This window comes from Prunus mume, linkage group LG5 (assembly GCF_029339155.1).
Source record: "Prunus mume cultivar Tortuosa linkage group LG5, ASM2933915v1, whole genome shotgun sequence".
NCBI lineage: Eukaryota > Viridiplantae > Streptophyta > Magnoliopsida > Rosales > Rosaceae > Prunus > Prunus mume.
The window spans coordinates 30381064-30399167 of NC_142702.1; the positions used below are offsets into that span (position 1 = coordinate 30381064).

At 38.5% G+C, this 18104-nt stretch overlaps 4 protein-coding genes and 1 long non-coding RNA gene across 9 annotated transcripts; 2 read left to right on the top strand and 3 right to left on the bottom strand.

Moving 5' to 3' along the window:
* Window positions 1-263: 263 nt before the first annotated feature.
* FRS4 (FAR1-related sequence 4) lies at window positions 264-4158 on the bottom strand. 2 transcript variants are annotated; one of them, XM_089052755.1, is made up of 3 exons: window positions 1577-4158; window positions 1375-1424; window positions 264-506 (listed from the first exon to the last, which is right to left on the bottom strand). In XM_089052755.1, the coding sequence occupies exons 1-3, from the start codon at window positions 3744-3746 to the stop codon at window positions 375-377; spliced, it is 2352 nt and encodes a 783-aa protein (XP_088908881.1). In that variant the 5' UTR covers window positions 3747-4158; the 3' UTR covers window positions 264-374. The 2 variants fall into 2 exon arrangements, with proteins under 2 accessions (XP_088908881.1, XP_088908882.1); XM_089052756.1 differs by having other exon boundaries at window positions 442-568.
* LOC148917550 (uncharacterized) lies at window positions 506-3421 on the top strand. Its single transcript, XR_016127115.1, has 2 exons — window positions 506-1424; window positions 1577-3421. It is a non-coding gene; the product is annotated as an uncharacterized LOC148917550 (long non-coding RNA).
* A 183-nt stretch (window positions 4159-4341) lies between the features above and the next one.
* On the top strand, window positions 4342-7989 carry LOC103333482 (uncharacterized). Of its 4 annotated transcripts, XM_008236323.2 has the most exons (11): window positions 4342-4573; window positions 4850-4886; window positions 5076-5201; window positions 5309-5406; window positions 5527-5732; window positions 5948-6136; window positions 6223-6414; window positions 6815-6968; window positions 7073-7136; window positions 7403-7468; window positions 7599-7989. In XM_008236323.2, exons 1-11 carry the CDS (start codon window positions 4484-4486, stop codon window positions 7676-7678), a joined length of 1302 nt encoding a protein of 433 aa, XP_008234545.2. In that variant the 5' UTR covers window positions 4342-4483; the 3' UTR covers window positions 7679-7989. The 4 variants fall into 4 exon arrangements, with proteins under 4 accessions (XP_008234545.2, XP_008234544.2, XP_088908883.1 ...); XM_008236322.3 differs by having other exon boundaries at window positions 4460-4573; window positions 4850-5201; XM_089052758.1 differs by lacking the exons at window positions 4342-4573; window positions 4850-4886 and adding an exon at window positions 4911-5044 and having other exon boundaries at window positions 5127-5201.
* Window positions 7990-8066: 77 nt separating this feature from the next.
* On the bottom strand, window positions 8067-11598 carry LOC103333481 (plasma protein). The gene is made up of 6 exons (XM_008236321.3): window positions 11114-11598; window positions 10849-10963; window positions 10136-10251; window positions 9286-9474; window positions 8714-8856; window positions 8067-8536 (listed from the first exon to the last, which is right to left on the bottom strand). Exons 1-6 carry the CDS (start codon window positions 11338-11340, stop codon window positions 8355-8357), a joined length of 972 nt encoding a protein of 323 aa, XP_008234543.2. The 5' UTR covers window positions 11341-11598; the 3' UTR covers window positions 8067-8354.
* A 311-nt stretch (window positions 11599-11909) lies between these two features.
* Window positions 11910-16168, bottom strand: LOC103333480 (WEB family protein At3g02930, chloroplastic-like). The gene is made up of 3 exons (XM_008236320.3): window positions 15808-16168; window positions 14949-15162; window positions 11910-14601 (listed from the first exon to the last, which is right to left on the bottom strand). The coding sequence occupies exons 1-3, from the start codon at window positions 15822-15824 to the stop codon at window positions 12277-12279; spliced, it is 2556 nt and encodes an 851-aa protein (XP_008234542.1). The 5' UTR covers window positions 15825-16168; the 3' UTR covers window positions 11910-12276.
* Between the last annotated feature and the right edge of the window lie 1936 nt (window positions 16169-18104).

Below are 18104 nucleotides of genomic sequence, written 5' to 3' on the forward strand. Positions count from 1 at the left end.
TCCGGAGTCCAGTTGGGGCGTGAGATGCAAATAGCATAAAGGAGTTCAATTTCCTGTCAAAACACGTGGTTTCAATTGGACTTGGAATCGGATTAGTGTTGTTCATTATAACATTGCACACACAAAATGAGACAAAATGAGGCTTGGAATCATTCCCCACACAAAATGAGACAAACAAATCAACTTTTTTTTCTTCTTCTTTTACCATATATTTCTCATTTTAGGTGAGGTGGGCGTAACGTAACCAATTGAACTCCAAATGCTGCACAACTAAAAATTTATCATCAATAGCACCTGAGTTATACTACAGTCCTTCCTTCAGCAGTTCGCCTGTACATGCAATCACTCTTTTAACTGACAAGGTAAAGTTTGAGTCATTGAGGGAGATGATTCTCATGCACATGTGTTGATGCCACATTATGGAACTGTGCTGCTGATGCAACATTTTGAAACATTGTCGACGGCACCGTGTTCCGCAACTGCATCGCCCTTGTGTCAGGGAGTTGCTGCCACATGTAACAAGCATCTATTACTCTATTTTGCTCAACTTCAAGCCCACCTGAATTTTCTTTTTGCCCAAAATTACAAGTTCAATACAAAATCTCACCTTAGAGATCAGCATTAGATATTTTCAACTTACAAATGTTACACACGTAGGGAATTCTCTCACACACTAAACCATACTTGCAGTTAACTGCCTCACAGAAAAATGCTACACACGTATAATGATATCTTCAAATCAAAATTATCGGTGTCCATGATCATTCAATTTTGATTCAACTATTTACTAGATATAAAATGAAAAAAAAAAATACGTTACACTTAACATACATATAAGCATTGTTCAGTAACCCATCAAGTTTAAAATCTTCACCTCAAACATCCACCATCTAAGAAAAGGATACATATATTGCACATAGCATAAACATAAGCACTGTTCAATAAGTTAATAACCCATTGGGTTCAAAAGGTTTTCCTCAACCTGTTGGTATATCTACAAAAGGCTACAGAATCAAGTATTCTCAAGTCAATTTATCAAAGCATGTCAGGAATCCATGATGGTCAGTGAAATCCTGCCATCCTCACTTCTAACTTATGCTAGCAGTATTAGATCTGTGATTTAAACTATGCTCATAATTAGACCATGGCCCCATATCAAATCCATGTCCAGTATTAATGTTATCTTGTTTTTGGCACAGCGAAGTCTCTTGATTGGAAAGACCACAATCTTCAAAAATCATCAGTTTTCAGAGTGGAACCATATTTAGGAATACCTCTGTTAAAATTTCCCACAATTTACTACATCCAAATTAAATCAGAAAAGGAAGCAAGCACCCATAACTAAACTACTATTAGGATGAAAGCATGACATACCATTTGGTGAAAGCCGTCTTGTGTTCCAACACTCGTAGCTTCCAGCTGAGGTACCTGTTATGCCAATTAAGCAAACCTGAGCCATCAGTAGTTTTCTTTCACATTACATGACTCATTCATGTATTAGATTCAAAACTATATTTCAAATGAAAACCAAAAACAAAAAAACAAAAATTGACCATATATAAACCGCCACCATCAGGTACCTTTCCTTTCTTGCTTGCAGTGTTCTCATTCCTAGCCACCTCCTTCCCAGACCCAGCTCTTCTAGGAGTCTTGTTGGCATTACTCACTTTAGGACCAAACAACTTGTCACCAGATGCTGTGCCGCATTGATTCTCTTCATCAACACCGCAAATACCATGTATTGCTGAGTCATTAGGTTTTGCATTGTTCTCAACAGCATTGTTCAAACTTGCACATTGCTTCAAAGCTTCTTTTATGGCACATAATGCTACATCATAACTCTCTTGAGATAGTGACCCTTCCTCACCCAGTATTATAGCTCGTCGACATAAATCATTGTAACGACGGACTTTAGACTGAACCTCATCCAATCTTTCGCCAATGGCATGCCTGCTCATAGCAGTATTTGTCCATCGTTGCAATATATATTTGGAAGGGATTGTGAAAACACCAGACATTTGAAGAACAACAATAGCATGTCTACACAGATAGCCTTTATATTCAAATGAGTGGCAAGAACAATATATATCTGATTTTGATTCATTCCACTCCACTACATAATTCTGATTGTCTTCAAAGTCTTTTACACTGTATGTTGTCGACGTGCCATCTTCATTTTCTTTCTTAAGATGACACGCAGCTGCACCCAGAACCTCAACTTGGAAGTTTTTGAAAACCTCGTGCGTGTACACTAGTGACATTTGTTTCTCAAAAGGTGATGGAGACTTCAACTCAGGTGTTTCATGCCAAGCATCAAAATTTGATTTTGCTTCCTCTTCATACCTATCTTCAAGAATTACTCTGTATCTTTCCATAAACTCACGCAGTGAAGTTTCCCCGTGAATATATTTGTCAAACGAAGAGTTGAGACTTTCTGACCGTGAAGTTGGAGACAGCCCAGCAAAGGATATATCTCTCATGAAAGTAGGCACCCAATGAGTACGATCTTCATACAAGGACTGCATCCATTCAACCTCCCTGAGATTAAATCTATCAAGTAGTTTCCACCATCTCTTTTCAAATTGTTGTTCTGACCAGGACTTAAAAATACACTTATTAAATTTTCCCACAAAACTATCATGCCACATGCTCAAAAACTCGAGATGCCTATGTATCTTCTCCATTATATGCCATAAACAAAAGCAATGGCTTGTGCCTGGAAATACTGCTGCAATAGCTGCTTTGATGGCGTTGTTCTGGTCGGTCAGTATTACTCGTGGAGCCTGTTCCCCCATTGCTATAAACCAGGTTTGCATTAGCCAGACAAAAGTATAAACTGTCTCATCTGCAATCAATGCACAGCCAAGTAATGTGGGTTGAATATGATGGTTCACTCCTATAAAAAGAACCAAGGGTATTTTATACTTGTTAGTGAAGTATGTGGTGTCAAAGAAAACAACATCATTGAAGTTAGTGTAATCTTCCATTCCTTTGGCATCAACCCAGAACACATTTCTCAACCTATGCTCTTCATTTAGATCAACTGCATAGAAGAATTTTGGATTCTCTTCCTGCATGCACATAAAATATTCAAGTAGCACTTGAGCATCCCCTGCTTCTAAAACCAAACTCCGTCCCTTGTCATGCTGATTTCTCAAGTAACTCTCTAAACAATCAACATTTTGATAGGCACTGAAGAGGCTGGATACTGCAGCTAAATTCTTCCGTCTCCGTATTCTAACATCATTGTTAAGCGGGTCTGTATTTCTGTGGCTGCGAAAGAAATGTGCTTGAGCTGGTAAGAGCTCATGGTTGTGCTCCTTTACGAAACTATAGACATACCAATTACCATTTGGCCTGCGCTTCACATGCATGCTTGCCTTGCAACCAATTTTCGGAGAAGGTCGAGGATTAATGGCATCATCAGACTGTTGCTTATTGCCATATCTAATGCATGAAAATTTGGCATCAATGAATTCCTTGGATGCTCTAGACCGACGGCTGCTCAACTTAGCAGTGCCGAAGCCCACAGACTTGGCATATGCTTTGTAAAATGTATACGCGGCTTCATGGGATTCAAACTCCATGGCATCATGAGGCTCTAGAGTTGAAGTGGCCATGAGGGTGAGGGTATTAGAATCCATGAGGGTTGTGGGAAAATTCAAATCCACTCTGCATCCACCATGCACTTCACCTTCAAAAGCGCTCGCAAAGGATCTAAAGGTTTTCATAGGTCCCATAAACATTGACCACAAGCTTCTCCCATGGACATAAATTAAAATTTTGGCTCGGTGTTCCCATTACCAAGGCAGCCTGATGCAGGATATGATATGATACAGTGGTGTGTACAAACGTGCGAGCAAGAATTTTACTAGTTATCTGATTCTCAAGTAGATGAAGAGATGTACCAAATAGGAAGTGATCAGTAACCCTAAAGTGAAGAAGAAAGTGGAAGCAAACACACAGAGATGATGAAAGAATATACTTCTACTCACTCACTTTGCTTATTGCTAGAGAGATGAGATCCACTGGACTTGAGCTAGCTAGGGTTTCAAAACTTTGAACATGGAAGAGATGATAAGCCCTTCTTCTTCTTCTTCGCCAATTTCTCATTCAGGCAAGCAGCCCCTTTCCTTTGAGATTTTTACCTTTTTTCTTTCTATCAATTTTTTAAAACAATCAAAAACTGAAATGGAAGGTGAAATTTGCTGAAATTATCCAATTTTAAATTAAATTTTTAATTAACAAATGAACAGTACAGAGAGTCGAGGCCCGGACTTGAGCAGGACATGATTTGGCCCAATATGGCAAAAGGCCCATAAAGGCCACGTTACCGCCATTCCATTCCACAGCGGCACAGTCTCTCTCGCTCAGACACCGGAGACGGAGTCTCTGGTGGCGTGGCGTGGCGTATAACGGTATATATAGGCCCAATTGATAATTGATAGCTCATCAGGAAGAGATTCAGAGAGAGTTAGTGAGGATGAAGAACTTCAAGCCCTTCTTCGTTGAAAGCTCATTCGGTCGCTCACGCCCAACATCATCCAACCCTTTCTTCCTCTCCTCCCAACGCGTCAGTCTCTCTCTCTCTCTCTCTCTCTCTCTCTCTCTCTCTCTCTCTCTCTCTCTCTCTCTCTCTCATGTATTACACACAGTATTATTTAAATTGATTCATTTATTATTGCTTCTTTTCTTTTTACGTAATGGAAGGAAATGGCTTTCTGAGCTGAGAGCTGACAGTTATTTCTTTGTTTGGAAACTATAGTGCGAGTTTAGGGGGAGGGGAGGGGAGGCGTACGGTACCTCCTTTCATATCATCATCTGTTCTAATGATAATTGAACTTTGCAGAAGTTTGCAGCTTCAGCCTCAGTATCCCAAGACGAAGGTGAAACAGTTGCCTTTCCTAATTCCTAGGTGATAATGTCTCAATGCTTCAATGTCTCAATGTCTCAATGTCTCGATGTCTCAATGCCTCAATGCCTCAATGCCTCAGCTCACAATACTTCTATCATTTGTCACAGACTCACAGACAGTCCACTTTTGGTATTGCCTACTACCATCTTCTTTTTTGCAGGGAGGGTTATTGATTATTCTTATGGCCTTAACTTGGCTTTGGCTGGAAAAGGTGTAATTGTCAAGGACCAAGCTTTTCTAAATTTGAACTCCTCTCAACTACAACACAAGGGTGCAACAATTGCAGGCATACTTTTTATGACCCTATCAGTTTAATATCAATCAATTAATATCAGTTGTTACATTCAGATTCAGTTACTTTAACTTTTTATTCCCCTTTTGTTTCCCTCGTAGAATCATTGTCAGGGCTTCCGCTTCTTGTTAGAGGACATGTCCCTGGAGGAGGACCTTCTGAAATTTCCAAGCCACACTTCACTAAACTTTTAAAACAGGCACGTTTAAATTTTTCCCTTTCTTCTTTCTTCTTTCTATTTTCTTGCTCGCCTTACATTTTCCACCATGTTTATTTCTCCATGATGTTTATTATACTGTCTTTTATTTTATCTTATCAGGTCACAAATCATATATCATCCATCTCAAACATTTTTGTTCATGACGGGGCTATTGGTTCATCACCAAAATGTGATGTGAAAGTTCGTTTAATAAGTGATAGTCCGTCTGCGATGCTGTCACTATCCCATATGCTCTGGGAGACTCCCACCCGTGCAGTTTCTCAGGATTCATGTCCTTTAACAGTTTATGTGGCTACTTCTATAAGGTAATACATTTTCATTGCCTAATATGTGTCTTGTCAAATAATTTGTGCAACCAACTACAACATGCATAAATTTCTTATGCAGTCAATTGCTGAGATATTCTCTCTGGACTAGTTTTTGTTCTTATGTTCTAGCTGCTAGAGCTTTAGCAGATCATATCATTTTATCAAATTTATTGCTCTAAATACCTATCCAATTCGTAATTTTGATCTTGCAGTCCAGGCATTGGGGAAAGTATTGGCCTTGGATCCAAAGAAAATGATGGATTCATAGCTGCTGATATTGAGCGCTCATCACTTATTTTATGTGGTAAAGCGTTCTCAGATTCAAATACAACTAAAGAAGCACTAGCTGCCTTGTCTGGGCCTGTTATATTTGCAAGAGGAGGCCTTCCATTATCTGCAAGGTATAGTTCTCTGTTCTTTTGTTGAGCATTGTAGTTTTTATTTGTATGGCATGGGTGATTTACACTGGGAGGTTGCAAATTTTCAGGCTTTTAGTGTCTGGTGATTCTGTGGTTCTTTTATTTGCACCCAAAAGGACCTTTAAGAGTTGCAGAGATCTGTTGGTGCCTTCAGATGCAGGTGTAATTCTTTCTTCTAAAGGTCTTGCCTTTTTGTTTCGAACTGGTGGATCAAATCTATTCAAATTGCCAGCTTCTGTATTCCTTGCATCTTCTGACAGGTAATAGAACCCTGTAGTGATAGTGAATCGTTTGAATTCTTTTTGGCATGTATAGAATAGGTTTGGCTGTGCTGGCTCAACTGTTATCCTGTGCATATCACTACACCATGAATTGATTCTGTCTTCGAAATGGCTTTTGGTCGTAGGTGTCTAAAGAAGGATAATGTTAGCTGAAGTTGTAAATTTGTGTTTGACATCAACTGGAACTATTACTTTTCCTTTATGGTGTACTTTTATTTTCTGTCAAAAGTTGTGTTTTGTTCTCGCTGTTCATTTCTGAGTATGTTGTTGCATATCAGTAATTTGTCCGAATAATCCACACTGCTTCCTTTTCCTAATGTGTCATGTGTGTAAAGAACTTGCCTCATCTTTTTCTTTTTTTCCCACTCTGTAAAAGCAGTTCTGGTGTTATCCCTTCTGTTTCAAAGCTCTCCCCTGGCCAGGCAGCTTATCACTTCTTGGCTGGTTATCAGAATGGGAAGTTCATACCTGCATACAACAAAGGCACTTGGTCCATTGACCCGTTGGAACTAGCTAAGGCGTTTCTGTCCAAGGTTAATACTAAAACTAATTGTTTCTTGAATACTATGCTTTGGTAATATCTTGTTATACATTTATCATTTATGTGGACAATTTATCTTTCTGCATGGTTCTGCAGTTGAAAGATGACCAGATCTCATCTTACCTGTTCAATGTCAATGGAGGAGAAAATAATGTAAATGGTAAGAGAAATTGGGACGAATTCAACTCTCTGTTGGATAGGTCAAAAGAGCGAGCCGCTTGATATAGTTACTCAGTTTTCATTGGCATCCTAGAAATCCTTTTTTTTTCTTTCTTTCTTTCTTCTCCCTGCCTGTTGTGGGTTTGTGTGGCTTATCTTCTTATACGTGAACTAAAGAGTTTCTAGACTTAAAAATGTTGTTACTCTTTGCTTTTTTAGATTTTATTCAACTTAGTCCATTTGCTGATATCTATATTTATATATCAGGCAAGGATTTTGCTAAGGTGGTGCAATCAACGTTGTCCGAGAACATCCCACCATTTCAAGCTAAAAGTAACCTCGTGACCCTTTTATTTTCCTCCCCTTGTTATTTGGGAAGAATATATATATATATATATATATATATTTTTATGTGGTATATAATGTTAACTTAACTGGTAATATTGGAATACATCGTTCCCAGGTGTGGGGGATCTTGAAGAAAAGTACAAGAGCTTCCTGTTGAGCAAATTTCCAGACTTGCCAGAGGAATTCTCGTTCTAAGACATTAACACTTCGCAGTTGCGTTATGAATTTAAACATTTTCCCTTGAAACGTTTGCAGTTGGAAGACACAACAGAGAGGTTGAACAACAAACACACTGAAGAAACTCATGGTGGACTTCGACAGTCGTCTTCAAGTCCACAATTAATTTGAATCCGATTATGCTTCTCACTCTTTTTCTTTTTCAAAATCTTGCATGCTTAGGTTTATTTTACCTCAGGCCTTGACCCCAATGCCAAAAGAATGGTTAATTTAATTGTTGTATTTATTTATTTATTTTGTGTCTGATAATTTAATTGTTGTAGATCTAAGATTAAGAGGACTCTCAGTCGTTAACTTGCACATGACAAAATGCCAAAATATGTTTGTCATCCCTCCCTACTAACAATTTAACTTAACCCATGATTCATAATAGTTTTAAGACAGTAACATAGTAATCTTATGTTCGTCATTCAGTTTCCGTATCTACATCACATCGCATATACAAAACTGAAAGACATACACAACTACTGTTTAGATAAACCTACCTGCCCCACCAAATATTAATATTAATAAATAATGGGCAGGATACCCGCAAGTACCCCAACATGTGGGTTCGGTATTTTACACACACAGAATTAAGGCTACATGTCGCAACCTGCAGTGGTGCAATGTATAATCTCAGAAGGAATAATCTTTAAGCACTCAGTGACATAGAAACAATCGAAGAGAGCTTAAACTTGCGGAGTTTATCAGAACTTTCTGGCTGAAAGAGAACCTCTGTACTCGACCTTACAGTTTCTTCCTTCCACTCAGAAGCTGAAGCTCCTTCGCTACGATAATCACGAGGAGAGTACAAAACTTGAAGCCTTGAGGGGGCTGCCAAAAATAAGAGGGCCAATTTATAAACTTATATGCCTATATCCAATGTCTACTATTATAACGATTATAAAATTCCAAGTTCCCAACCTAATCAGGATGCATCATTTATCATTTTATACTAGTTAAGCTTAAGTAATACTCAGAAGTGAGAAAGATTATAACTCAGGGGATTACCAAATCCAAGCATGCTCGTCTTTTGGACAACAAGGCGGCTAATTTTTGATCTTTTGATATTTCTCAAAGCCTCAACATCTTCCTGCTTACCCTTAAATTCCAGAAACTCCCCAAGAACATACTTATTACCTTTGAGCTCCAACCTGCAGGCCAATCATGAAACAATTTTTGTTTTTTCCAAGTGGCAGCCAATCTGCTACTCTAGGAACCAAAGAAATAAAAACACTAAACAGCAACCACATAAATGAATTCATTGTATACCAAACAGCCTAGTTCCCTGTGATTCCAACTTGTATGACAAGGAATGGCTTAATAATTACCCTCAGCGTAGTTGAGGAGGCGCCTAATCCCAAGTGACTTCATCTCAGTGAAGATTTAGATGACTTTGTAGTGGATTTGTTAGATGACTTCTATGTATCTGCTTACCCATATATTTACTTATAAGCATGTGTGGGTGTCTGTGTGTCTGTGTACTGTGCATATCAATATTTTACGTCAGATTAGAACTGAGTTGGCTTCACCAAGGCCTCAAAGTTAAGTAGCAAGCATTCAAAATAAATATGGCAACGAACCTATCCCACATTGGAGCCGTACTAAGGATGAAATTAAGCTTCTGATGTATAGATTCTTGCATCTCTTTCTTTCCACCATGGAAGGCACCCTTAATCCAACCAGAAAACATACTTTTTGGTTCTGGTTTCAGCTGTAACCACTGGTCATGGGTTACGACTTCTGATGGAAAATTGCTTGACTGAATGGTACTGCAAGAAGAAAAAAAATATGTGTGCGCAAATGCAGAAATGTTAGTAACAACAGAACTAATTAGATCCCACATCCTCCCTAAATGTTTTTCTTAAAGACCATCTGCAATACATAGCTTTACTTGTCAAGACTTTTAAACCACATATATCCTACTCCTACATGTCAACAACTCTCAAGCACCTCTCTCTGATAGTGTTTTAAAATCCTCCAATGGGGAAAGAAGACAATGTGCTGCCTTATGAACAACATCAAATATAGATTCTATGAATATCTCGATTGCTAAATGAAGATCCCGTTGCGCATAAGTTGGAGATGAGAAGACCAGTGGAGAGAAAAGAAATGATGCATATGCTTTGCAAAATGGTACATAAAGTACTCTATGCAGATAACTCAATGATGCTCAATCACGATCACTAGTAATATTCAAAGAGAAAAAAAACAGGGCAGTAGCTATGTGGATGGAAATTGTACTGAGAAGTCCAAGTAAGAATAAGTAAGAGCAACAAAGAACAGATCTTATGTTGCATCCAAAAGATGAGAGGGATAATCGCAAGACATCCACTGGTTATCTAAAGACCAGAACAAACCATCACAATTTTCTATCAGTTAAATGCGTATAGAGTAATAATAATCAAATCATGAGAAAACTCCAGAACGTACCAAACTTTAGGATTGGAAAGAATTACTTTGCAAGACAAATATCCTTCTGGTAAAGCAACTCCTCTTTGTTCTAGATACGACTCAAGAATCGAAGCTTGTTTTTTAGTCTCCGCCACCTGAAAGGTATAACAATTGAAGAGACATAAGTAAGGCCAAGTTCCCAATTTCCCTTTGTGTGTGTTTTTGTTTTCCTTCGCCCCCCATAGATATGACTGTAAATGTAGTAGTGCATTATCTGGCAAACCAAATAGAAGTGTATCGAGAATATCCATGAGATGTCTACGAAAATGGAATCTATACAGAAAAGGAATCAAGAATGTATAAGTGCGTGCATTGGATAAGTCACGAATTTGTGAGTGGAAAAATAAGTGTTGGAATAATTGCCCTGATTAATGCTCACCTATATTACCGTTGGACCAAGGTTCTCAACTATACCATTATATTGGAATTGGAAGAGTCTTCTTGGGACTGCATACTAAGAGTGTTTTGCATATATATATGTACTACTGAACCTCTTGTAATTCTTATGATGAATAAGAGCAAGCAACCCTCTTTCAAGTGGACGTAAGCTATATCAAGTAGCTGAACCACTATAATTCTGTGTGTCTTATTCTCCTTATTTCTCCTTATCTATTTCTTGAATAAGTGAGCATAACACTATCTGAGTAGGCAGCAAAAGCAATGAACATGAACATGCTAGGAGTAAGACTTACAGGATCAGGATGGTGCTCCGTTTTGCGTTTACTGTAGCCCTCACAAACCCAGCTGCCATCTGGATTGACTGAGATCAATCCTGAGAAATTCTTGACGGCTATCACCACTGCCTCCCTTTGATTTTTATTTTATTTTTTATTTTAATTGAAAAACAAACCAACAAAAGCAGGAACAAGCAACAGATTGGTGAGGATTTTATCGTCTAATCTAATTAGAAAAAAGGCATAAAATAGAAGGAGAAAGAGAAGGATGTTGATAGACTACCCTTTGGAGACGAGAACCAAATCGATATTCTGAGGGGTAGCGGTATCAGCATCGGGAATCCGGAGGCCCGCATAGACCTTGCCGCCATAAAGCTTGACAAGCCTCTCGCCGACGGAGAAGAGAGCCTTAGAATCAGAGGTCTCCACGTCCAAAACGTCGTCGTCGTCGGAGAAGAAGCACCTATACAACCTGTATATTATCAGACCGCAGATGATCTCTAACCACATCCTCCTTTTTCCTTGATGATACTCTCTGGATTTGACTAATCCAATCCAATATTACAAAGAGTACTTGTAAATTTCTTCGGGTAGATATATAATATATATATGAATTTTTCAGTCCTTTTATCTGATTTTAGTGAAGGAAGAATCAAAAGTACGAATCTGAGGCCAATGCCATCTACTCTCAACCCTCCTTCCTCCTGGTTAGAGAAGAAAAAAAAAAGGACTAATGTGGTAATTAAATGTGTAGGACCGACCCACCAAGGAGCCGGAGAGAGAGATGCTTGCTTAACGCGCTCTTTTTTCTTTTCTTTTCTTTTTTATTTTTTTTTCATAGAGGATTGCTTTATTATTTGCTTGATTTTGAAGTTTGGGCCGGCCCACTTAGAGTTGGATGAACTTCGATGAAAAAGAAAGGAAATATATTGAAACTATAAAGGTCTATATCTATGATCCATATAACACCCTCGCTATAGAAAGACTTTATGATTACAAGCTGCAGCTGCAGCAACCCAGTCCATGAAAAGTGGGTGTCATTTTTCTTTTTTCAGCTCCTTCGCCTTGAAGATACAAACTACAAAGAACAATGATATATTTATACATCCCATTTGAAATAGATGAAAGCACATCAAGATACAAGCTCATGTCACCACTCCCTTTCATAAGATCTATAGATTGGATGGGAAAAGGAATGGAGAAATGAAGGGGAAAATAAAAATCTCCATCACATACAAGATACTGTCCAGATAGGAAATCACAATTAAAAAAATAAAATAAAAACCCTAACCATAATACAAACCTCTTCATTTTTAACCTATTCTGAAAGCCATACTCCAAAAAATAGAAAATCACACACATTTAGGTGCAAAACAATATCCAGTAAACATGCCTGTCTGCCTGCCTGCCTGCTAGTTGGGCACAAGTCGGGCAAAACTGGTCTCTCTACTTCTGGTTGCTTGTGCTCTTCTTCTTGAGTAGACTTCCAAACTTGCGGAGTAAAGGCTTCTTCTTCTTCTGTTGCTGCTGCTGCTTTGATGGAGAGATTCTGCCATCATCAATGCTTTCGGTTGAAGTAACTCCATTAATCTGATCCAACCCCTCCTCACCACCCCCCACCTTTGAGTCCACTTCCTCTTCAAAGGATTCCTGCTCTTGTTCCCTCTCCGGCGAGAATTCCTTCTTTTCAATCTTGCAGCTCTCCCACATCTTATATTCAACTTCTACAGAGTCATCCTCTTTCTCTTTGCTCTCATCTTCTTTTGGTTTCCCATTCAGAGTATCAACTTTAGCAAAATCCACTTGTTCGGCCTTGTCATTCATGACATTATTATTCTCTGGCCATGAATTTTCCCTTTTGGGTTCCTCACATTGATTTGGTTGAAGCTCCATTTTGGGTTTCTCCTCTCTTCCATGCCCATTCTCTTCAGAGAATTCAACTACCTTTGGAAGCAAATCATAGTCCTTCTCACTATCTGTTAGCTCACCATTTTCCTCGGCTTGCTTCTTGGCCATGGCTTCATCAAGTAACTTAGACAACTCCACAACCTTTGTAAGAGAAGCAGCCTCCTTGTCTCGGAGCTCCTCATTCTCTTGAACAATACATTGGAACTCATTTTCTTTGTCCAATACGCTTTCCTTTAATTTCATGTTCTCAGCCTTTGCTTCTGCAAGAGCTTCCTGCAAACAGATAACTTCAGATTCAACTTCCTTCAGGCTCTCTTTCAATTGGGCTTCTTCGTCCTTCAAAGCCCAAGCTTCTTCATTAGTTTCTTTGAGTAAATTTTGCAGCCTGATTATTTCTTTTTCCCTAGAAGAGTTTTCTTCTTCTGAATGCTTTACACAATTCACCAGGTGAAGTTCTTTCTGCTCCCAGTCAGCCTTTGCGTTGTGGAACTCAGTCTTGCATTGTTCTAGGTTACTTGTAAGAATATCAATTTCATGTTTTGCATCATCAAGCATTGCTTCATACTTTTCGTTGGTTCCTTTCAAGACCATTTTCAGGTCTTCTAGCTGGGACTCATTATTATCATGCTCAGCTTGACTAGTTAGCAGCTTTTCTTTGGCTTCTCTTGCTTCTCCGGACACTTCATGTAAAGCTGAAGCTAAGCTTTCCATTGCTTTCTTGCTCTTCTCTTCTTCATCCCTGGAATTTTCCAACTCATTTATGAGTTTGTTTTTCTCTTCTAATAGAGTTTGAACACTGGATGCTGCAAGCTTCTCATTGCTTAAAGCCTGGATTTTCTCCTCCTTCAGAGTTTCAAGCTCCGACTTAAGTGACTCAATCATTTTTCCCATTTCATAATTTTCTTCCTTGGCCATATCAAGGCAACGTTCTGAGTCCTCAAGATCCCCTCTATGTCTACCAATTGTAATTTCCAGCAAGCTCACCTTCCCTTTAAGGGCAGAAATTTCAGATTCTGCATCATGCAATAACTCACTGTTCCCCTCAAGTTGTTTCATGACCGAATCTAAAGACTCTGATGCAGACCTCTCCAACTTATTTGCTTCCTCAACCTGCATCTCTAATTCCTCAACCCTATTTTTCCACTCCTCAACTATACTACGTGCATAGGATTCAGCCATCTTGGCTGATTCTAGCTCGACGCTGAGCTGTTCAATGGAAGCCTCTTTCTCTATCAATCTCTCCTCATAACCTTTTGCTTTCTCAAGTTCTTGTTTGAGACAGTCTACCTCTGATTTAAGGTTATGCACCATCTGGCTGTTTTCGCTAGCCTCTGTTTCAAGCTTTGAATCTAGCAAGGCCTTCAATTGAGTCAACTCAGCTGAGAGAATCTCCACCTTCTTGGCATGAATCTCAGCAATCTTAGTTGCATCATCAGCATGAATCAGTGCCTGGTTTTTTGCATCACAGGTCATGCTCAGTTCTTGCTTCAACCTTTGAAGTTCCTGAGTGGTAGAGAGTAGAGTGGCCACGTCCAGAGCATGTTGGTTCCTCACAGCTTCAAGCTCTTTCTCCCATTCCTCTTCCTTCTTTTGGGATGCTTCAATTCCTGCCTGCTCCAGCTCAACGGCGCGAAACTTCTCAATTTCAGAATTCTCCTCGGCTCGCTTTTGAGCCACCAATGCCTCTCTGAGCTTCTCATGTGCCTCATCGGCCACTTTCTGTGCATCTTTCAATTCGTCAATTGCTTTTGCCTTGTCTTTCTCAATCAAAAGTATCTGCTCCTTTGCTTTCTTTAGATCTTCCTGAAGGAGAATTAATTGAGCCTGTATTTCTGATCCCTTTGCAACGCGTGTTGGTTGTTTCTGAAAATATTATAAATTAACAATTGTAGATCACAATTCACATTACTATAAGCCTATGACGTGAGAGACACTTGGTTCCTTTTCAAGAAAGAATCAGAAAAGGGAAAATGAAATAAAAAGTTCAAAATCCATCTCCAATAGCTAGTATTATATTTCTAAAGCATCATTAATATCTATGGTAGAATTTCATTTTCAATTTTCTGTCCAAAGCAGACTGAAACAATTTGTACGGAAGTACATGTGCTCTAAATGACTGAAGCACTACAGGTGTCACCGGAAAAGAAAAGAATAATTAGTCAAAAATAAAAATAAAGCAGTAGAATACAAGTGTAGTTGCTAAAACTCACTTCAGGTGGGGTAGTGATCTTTGGTGAGCGGCGGTCAACTGTGGGCTTGGAGTTGACAGAGGCGGTCTTTGGGGAGCGATCAAGTGAAAGGCGAGAATTCTGCAAAGGAGAGGGTGAATCGGAATCTGACTTAGCGACTCCCCTGCTCAGTTTACTGACTCGAGGGGTTGCTGGGGATGCTTTTTTAGGAGTTTCAGATATAATAGCAGAAGATCTGTTCAACTTCAAACTGTCAGCACCATATCCATATTATATCAAAGAAAACAATGCAGACATTATATAATATATATGTATATGTATAAGCACAGCACAACCCCTGATCAAAAAATCAAACGGGGGTCCAGAGGAGGATGGATCTGTCACAAAATTGGAAATTTAGCAAGAGAAAAAGCCCAGAAAAGACAACAAAACACATAGAATGAGAAAGAGAGAGATATATATATATATATATGAATAATATGTGACAAAATTGTTCAAGAACAGATCCAACGAAAATAATGATCAAAATCTAAGAATTGAATGAATAACTCATATCAGAATCAAGAAAAGAAGTAAAACCCGTGTGCAAAAATACAAATTCAGAATCAGAACCGACGAAAAAAAAAAAGTTGGAGAAAATATCAGGGAAAAAAAAACCTAGTAGAGAGGAGATGATAAAAGCAGATCCCTCGCACGCACTAATTAGGAAACCGGCAACAAAATCCCAAATTGAAAATTTTCATACATATGTAAAATCTATGGACACAGAGAATACGAAGAACGAAATCTGATCTTCCTCTCACTCCTCCCGGCGGCGGCACAGTGCCAGAGTAAGAGATAGAGAGAGGAAGGTAGGGGATGAGAGAGAAAGATAACTTACTTGGACTTGGAAGACATGGTGGTGGTTGAAGAAAGTGGAAGTGGAAGTGGTAGTGGAGCACTAGGTAGGAAATGTGTGTGTGTTATTGTTGTGAGATGGGGTTGGGCAGCTGTCTAAGATCTAAAGATGCTGCCATTGTAAGTGAAAATGTAATATGCAACAAAGTTTTTAGATGACAGATAACATGTTGCTATAATTCCTTCCTTTTATTTTGTTAAAAGAATAAGAATAAAAATAAAAATAAAAAGGAGCATAAACTAAATAAAAGGAGATGAAGTTGGAGAGAAACCAAAACAAGGAATTTACAGAAGAAGGAACGAAGAAAAGTATTTGGGTTGGTTTTCTTGTCTCTCAAATGGTCACACACACTGCACAACTCAGCTTCTTCTAGTATTACTACATGTACTTTGTACTCTCTTTTTTACTTGTTTCTTTCTGAGGGAGTGTCTGTATCTTAGGAACGAGAGCTCGTGAATAGACAAAAGTGCCCCTAGTATTTCTTGCCTTTTATCTTTTAACCTGTCAAGCACACACATTGCCAAATGCACGAGACTAAGCCAAAGAGTCAAAGACCTGTCTAGTCTACCATTGCTGCTGCTGCTGGCCCTGCTTTTCCGTAAAGGGAAAATGAGTCGTCATATTCGTTTGTAATTCCCGTCCTAAAAATGTCTCCAATTTTACTGTGTTTTTTGATCTAATTTACCCAAGACATTGACTTTCTATGTCCCACGAGCCTCTTCGCATACGTTACCGTGCCTACGAGAGCCTCTCCGCAGAGCTTGAGACCACTCATAGAAATGTTTGAGAGAGAAAGAAAACTGAAAACAAATTATTAATGGGTTTTCATCATTAACATATATATATATATACTTTGTACAAGTTTTGCTATAAAACCTCCTAATGAACGTAATTAGATGAGCTTTTGGATTAGATTAGATTAGATAGGCAGCTTATATATATTATATAGCATATAGAATAGAAGGAGAAGATATGAGTGTTTAGATTACATGAAGTAACAGACAATTAATATTGATTAAACTGAATTGGGGGAGGATGGTAAAGAAACACCTTTTTTAGGCTTTTATTTTATGTTTTATTATGTTTCATGTATGGTGGGAAGCTGACTAGCAAGCAAGCAACAAACCTTGATTAGTTCTTGTTGGTGAGCCAAATTTGATTGGAAAGGAAAGGAAAGGAATTATCATTAGATTGTATTAATTAGGTGAGATATCACCTTTCGAAACGTTGATCAGTGCCTGTGAGATTTTCACACATATCCTGCATACAAATTCAAAGACTCATGTTACTCTCAAGTCTCAATCAGATAACAAATAATTGAATATAATCGTACATACAAATCACGTTCTTCCCTTGATTTGAATGCAAGTTGAGGAAGCGGTTGTTTCTCTCCTGCACTGCAACTGCAACACTTTTTTATTGAATATGTATTGTATTGGTACAACCCTGGCAACCAAATACATCCACAGACAGATGATACAATACACAAGCATGCCGCCATGCCAGTTAATACATATACATATATAGCTTTCAATTCGTTGTTATGTTGACTTAACAATAAATTAAACGTGGATCGAGTTTGACCAAAATAAAACTAGAAATTAAACATAGAAAATATACAAATGCTGTAAAAAGAAGGAATATTGAATTTTAATATTGATTATTGATTCAAGGAGAACCAATACAAAGTAACGACAGACGTGAGAAAGGGAGGTTGGCTGCTATCTATTAAATTAATACGTTTACAACTTGTCTTGTATATGCTAAATCTTGAATGCGTTGGTTAATTGATCTCTGGGCGTGGATGGCGAGCTCTACTTGTCTACTGCATCTGCATGCCATTGCCAGCCTAACCTAAAGCCTTGGGCTGAGACTGGCCAGCTCTCTCACACACTCCGCAGATTTCCCGAGCTGAGCTCTGCAATTATTTACAATAATAGAATACAAGGCCGAGGCTAGCTGCTTTAACTTTAACCACCACATGTCATGTTTCAAGAAATCATATGCCTTTTTCATGAGAATTGAGAAAGGGATATGATCAAAGAGATTTATAATCATACTCTCTCTCTCTCTCTCTCTCTAGTACTGGAGTTTTGTATTATTTGAAAATACTTCGCAAAAAGGTTGTTGAAGACTTAGAACCGTTTTCTAATCTTTCCCTCAGAAATCAGATGTTACTGGAAAATGATAGTATACATAATTTGTAAATATATACGAAATAACAATTGCAAAGAATCATTTATCAAATGCTCCAGGGATGACAAACACACACATATCCA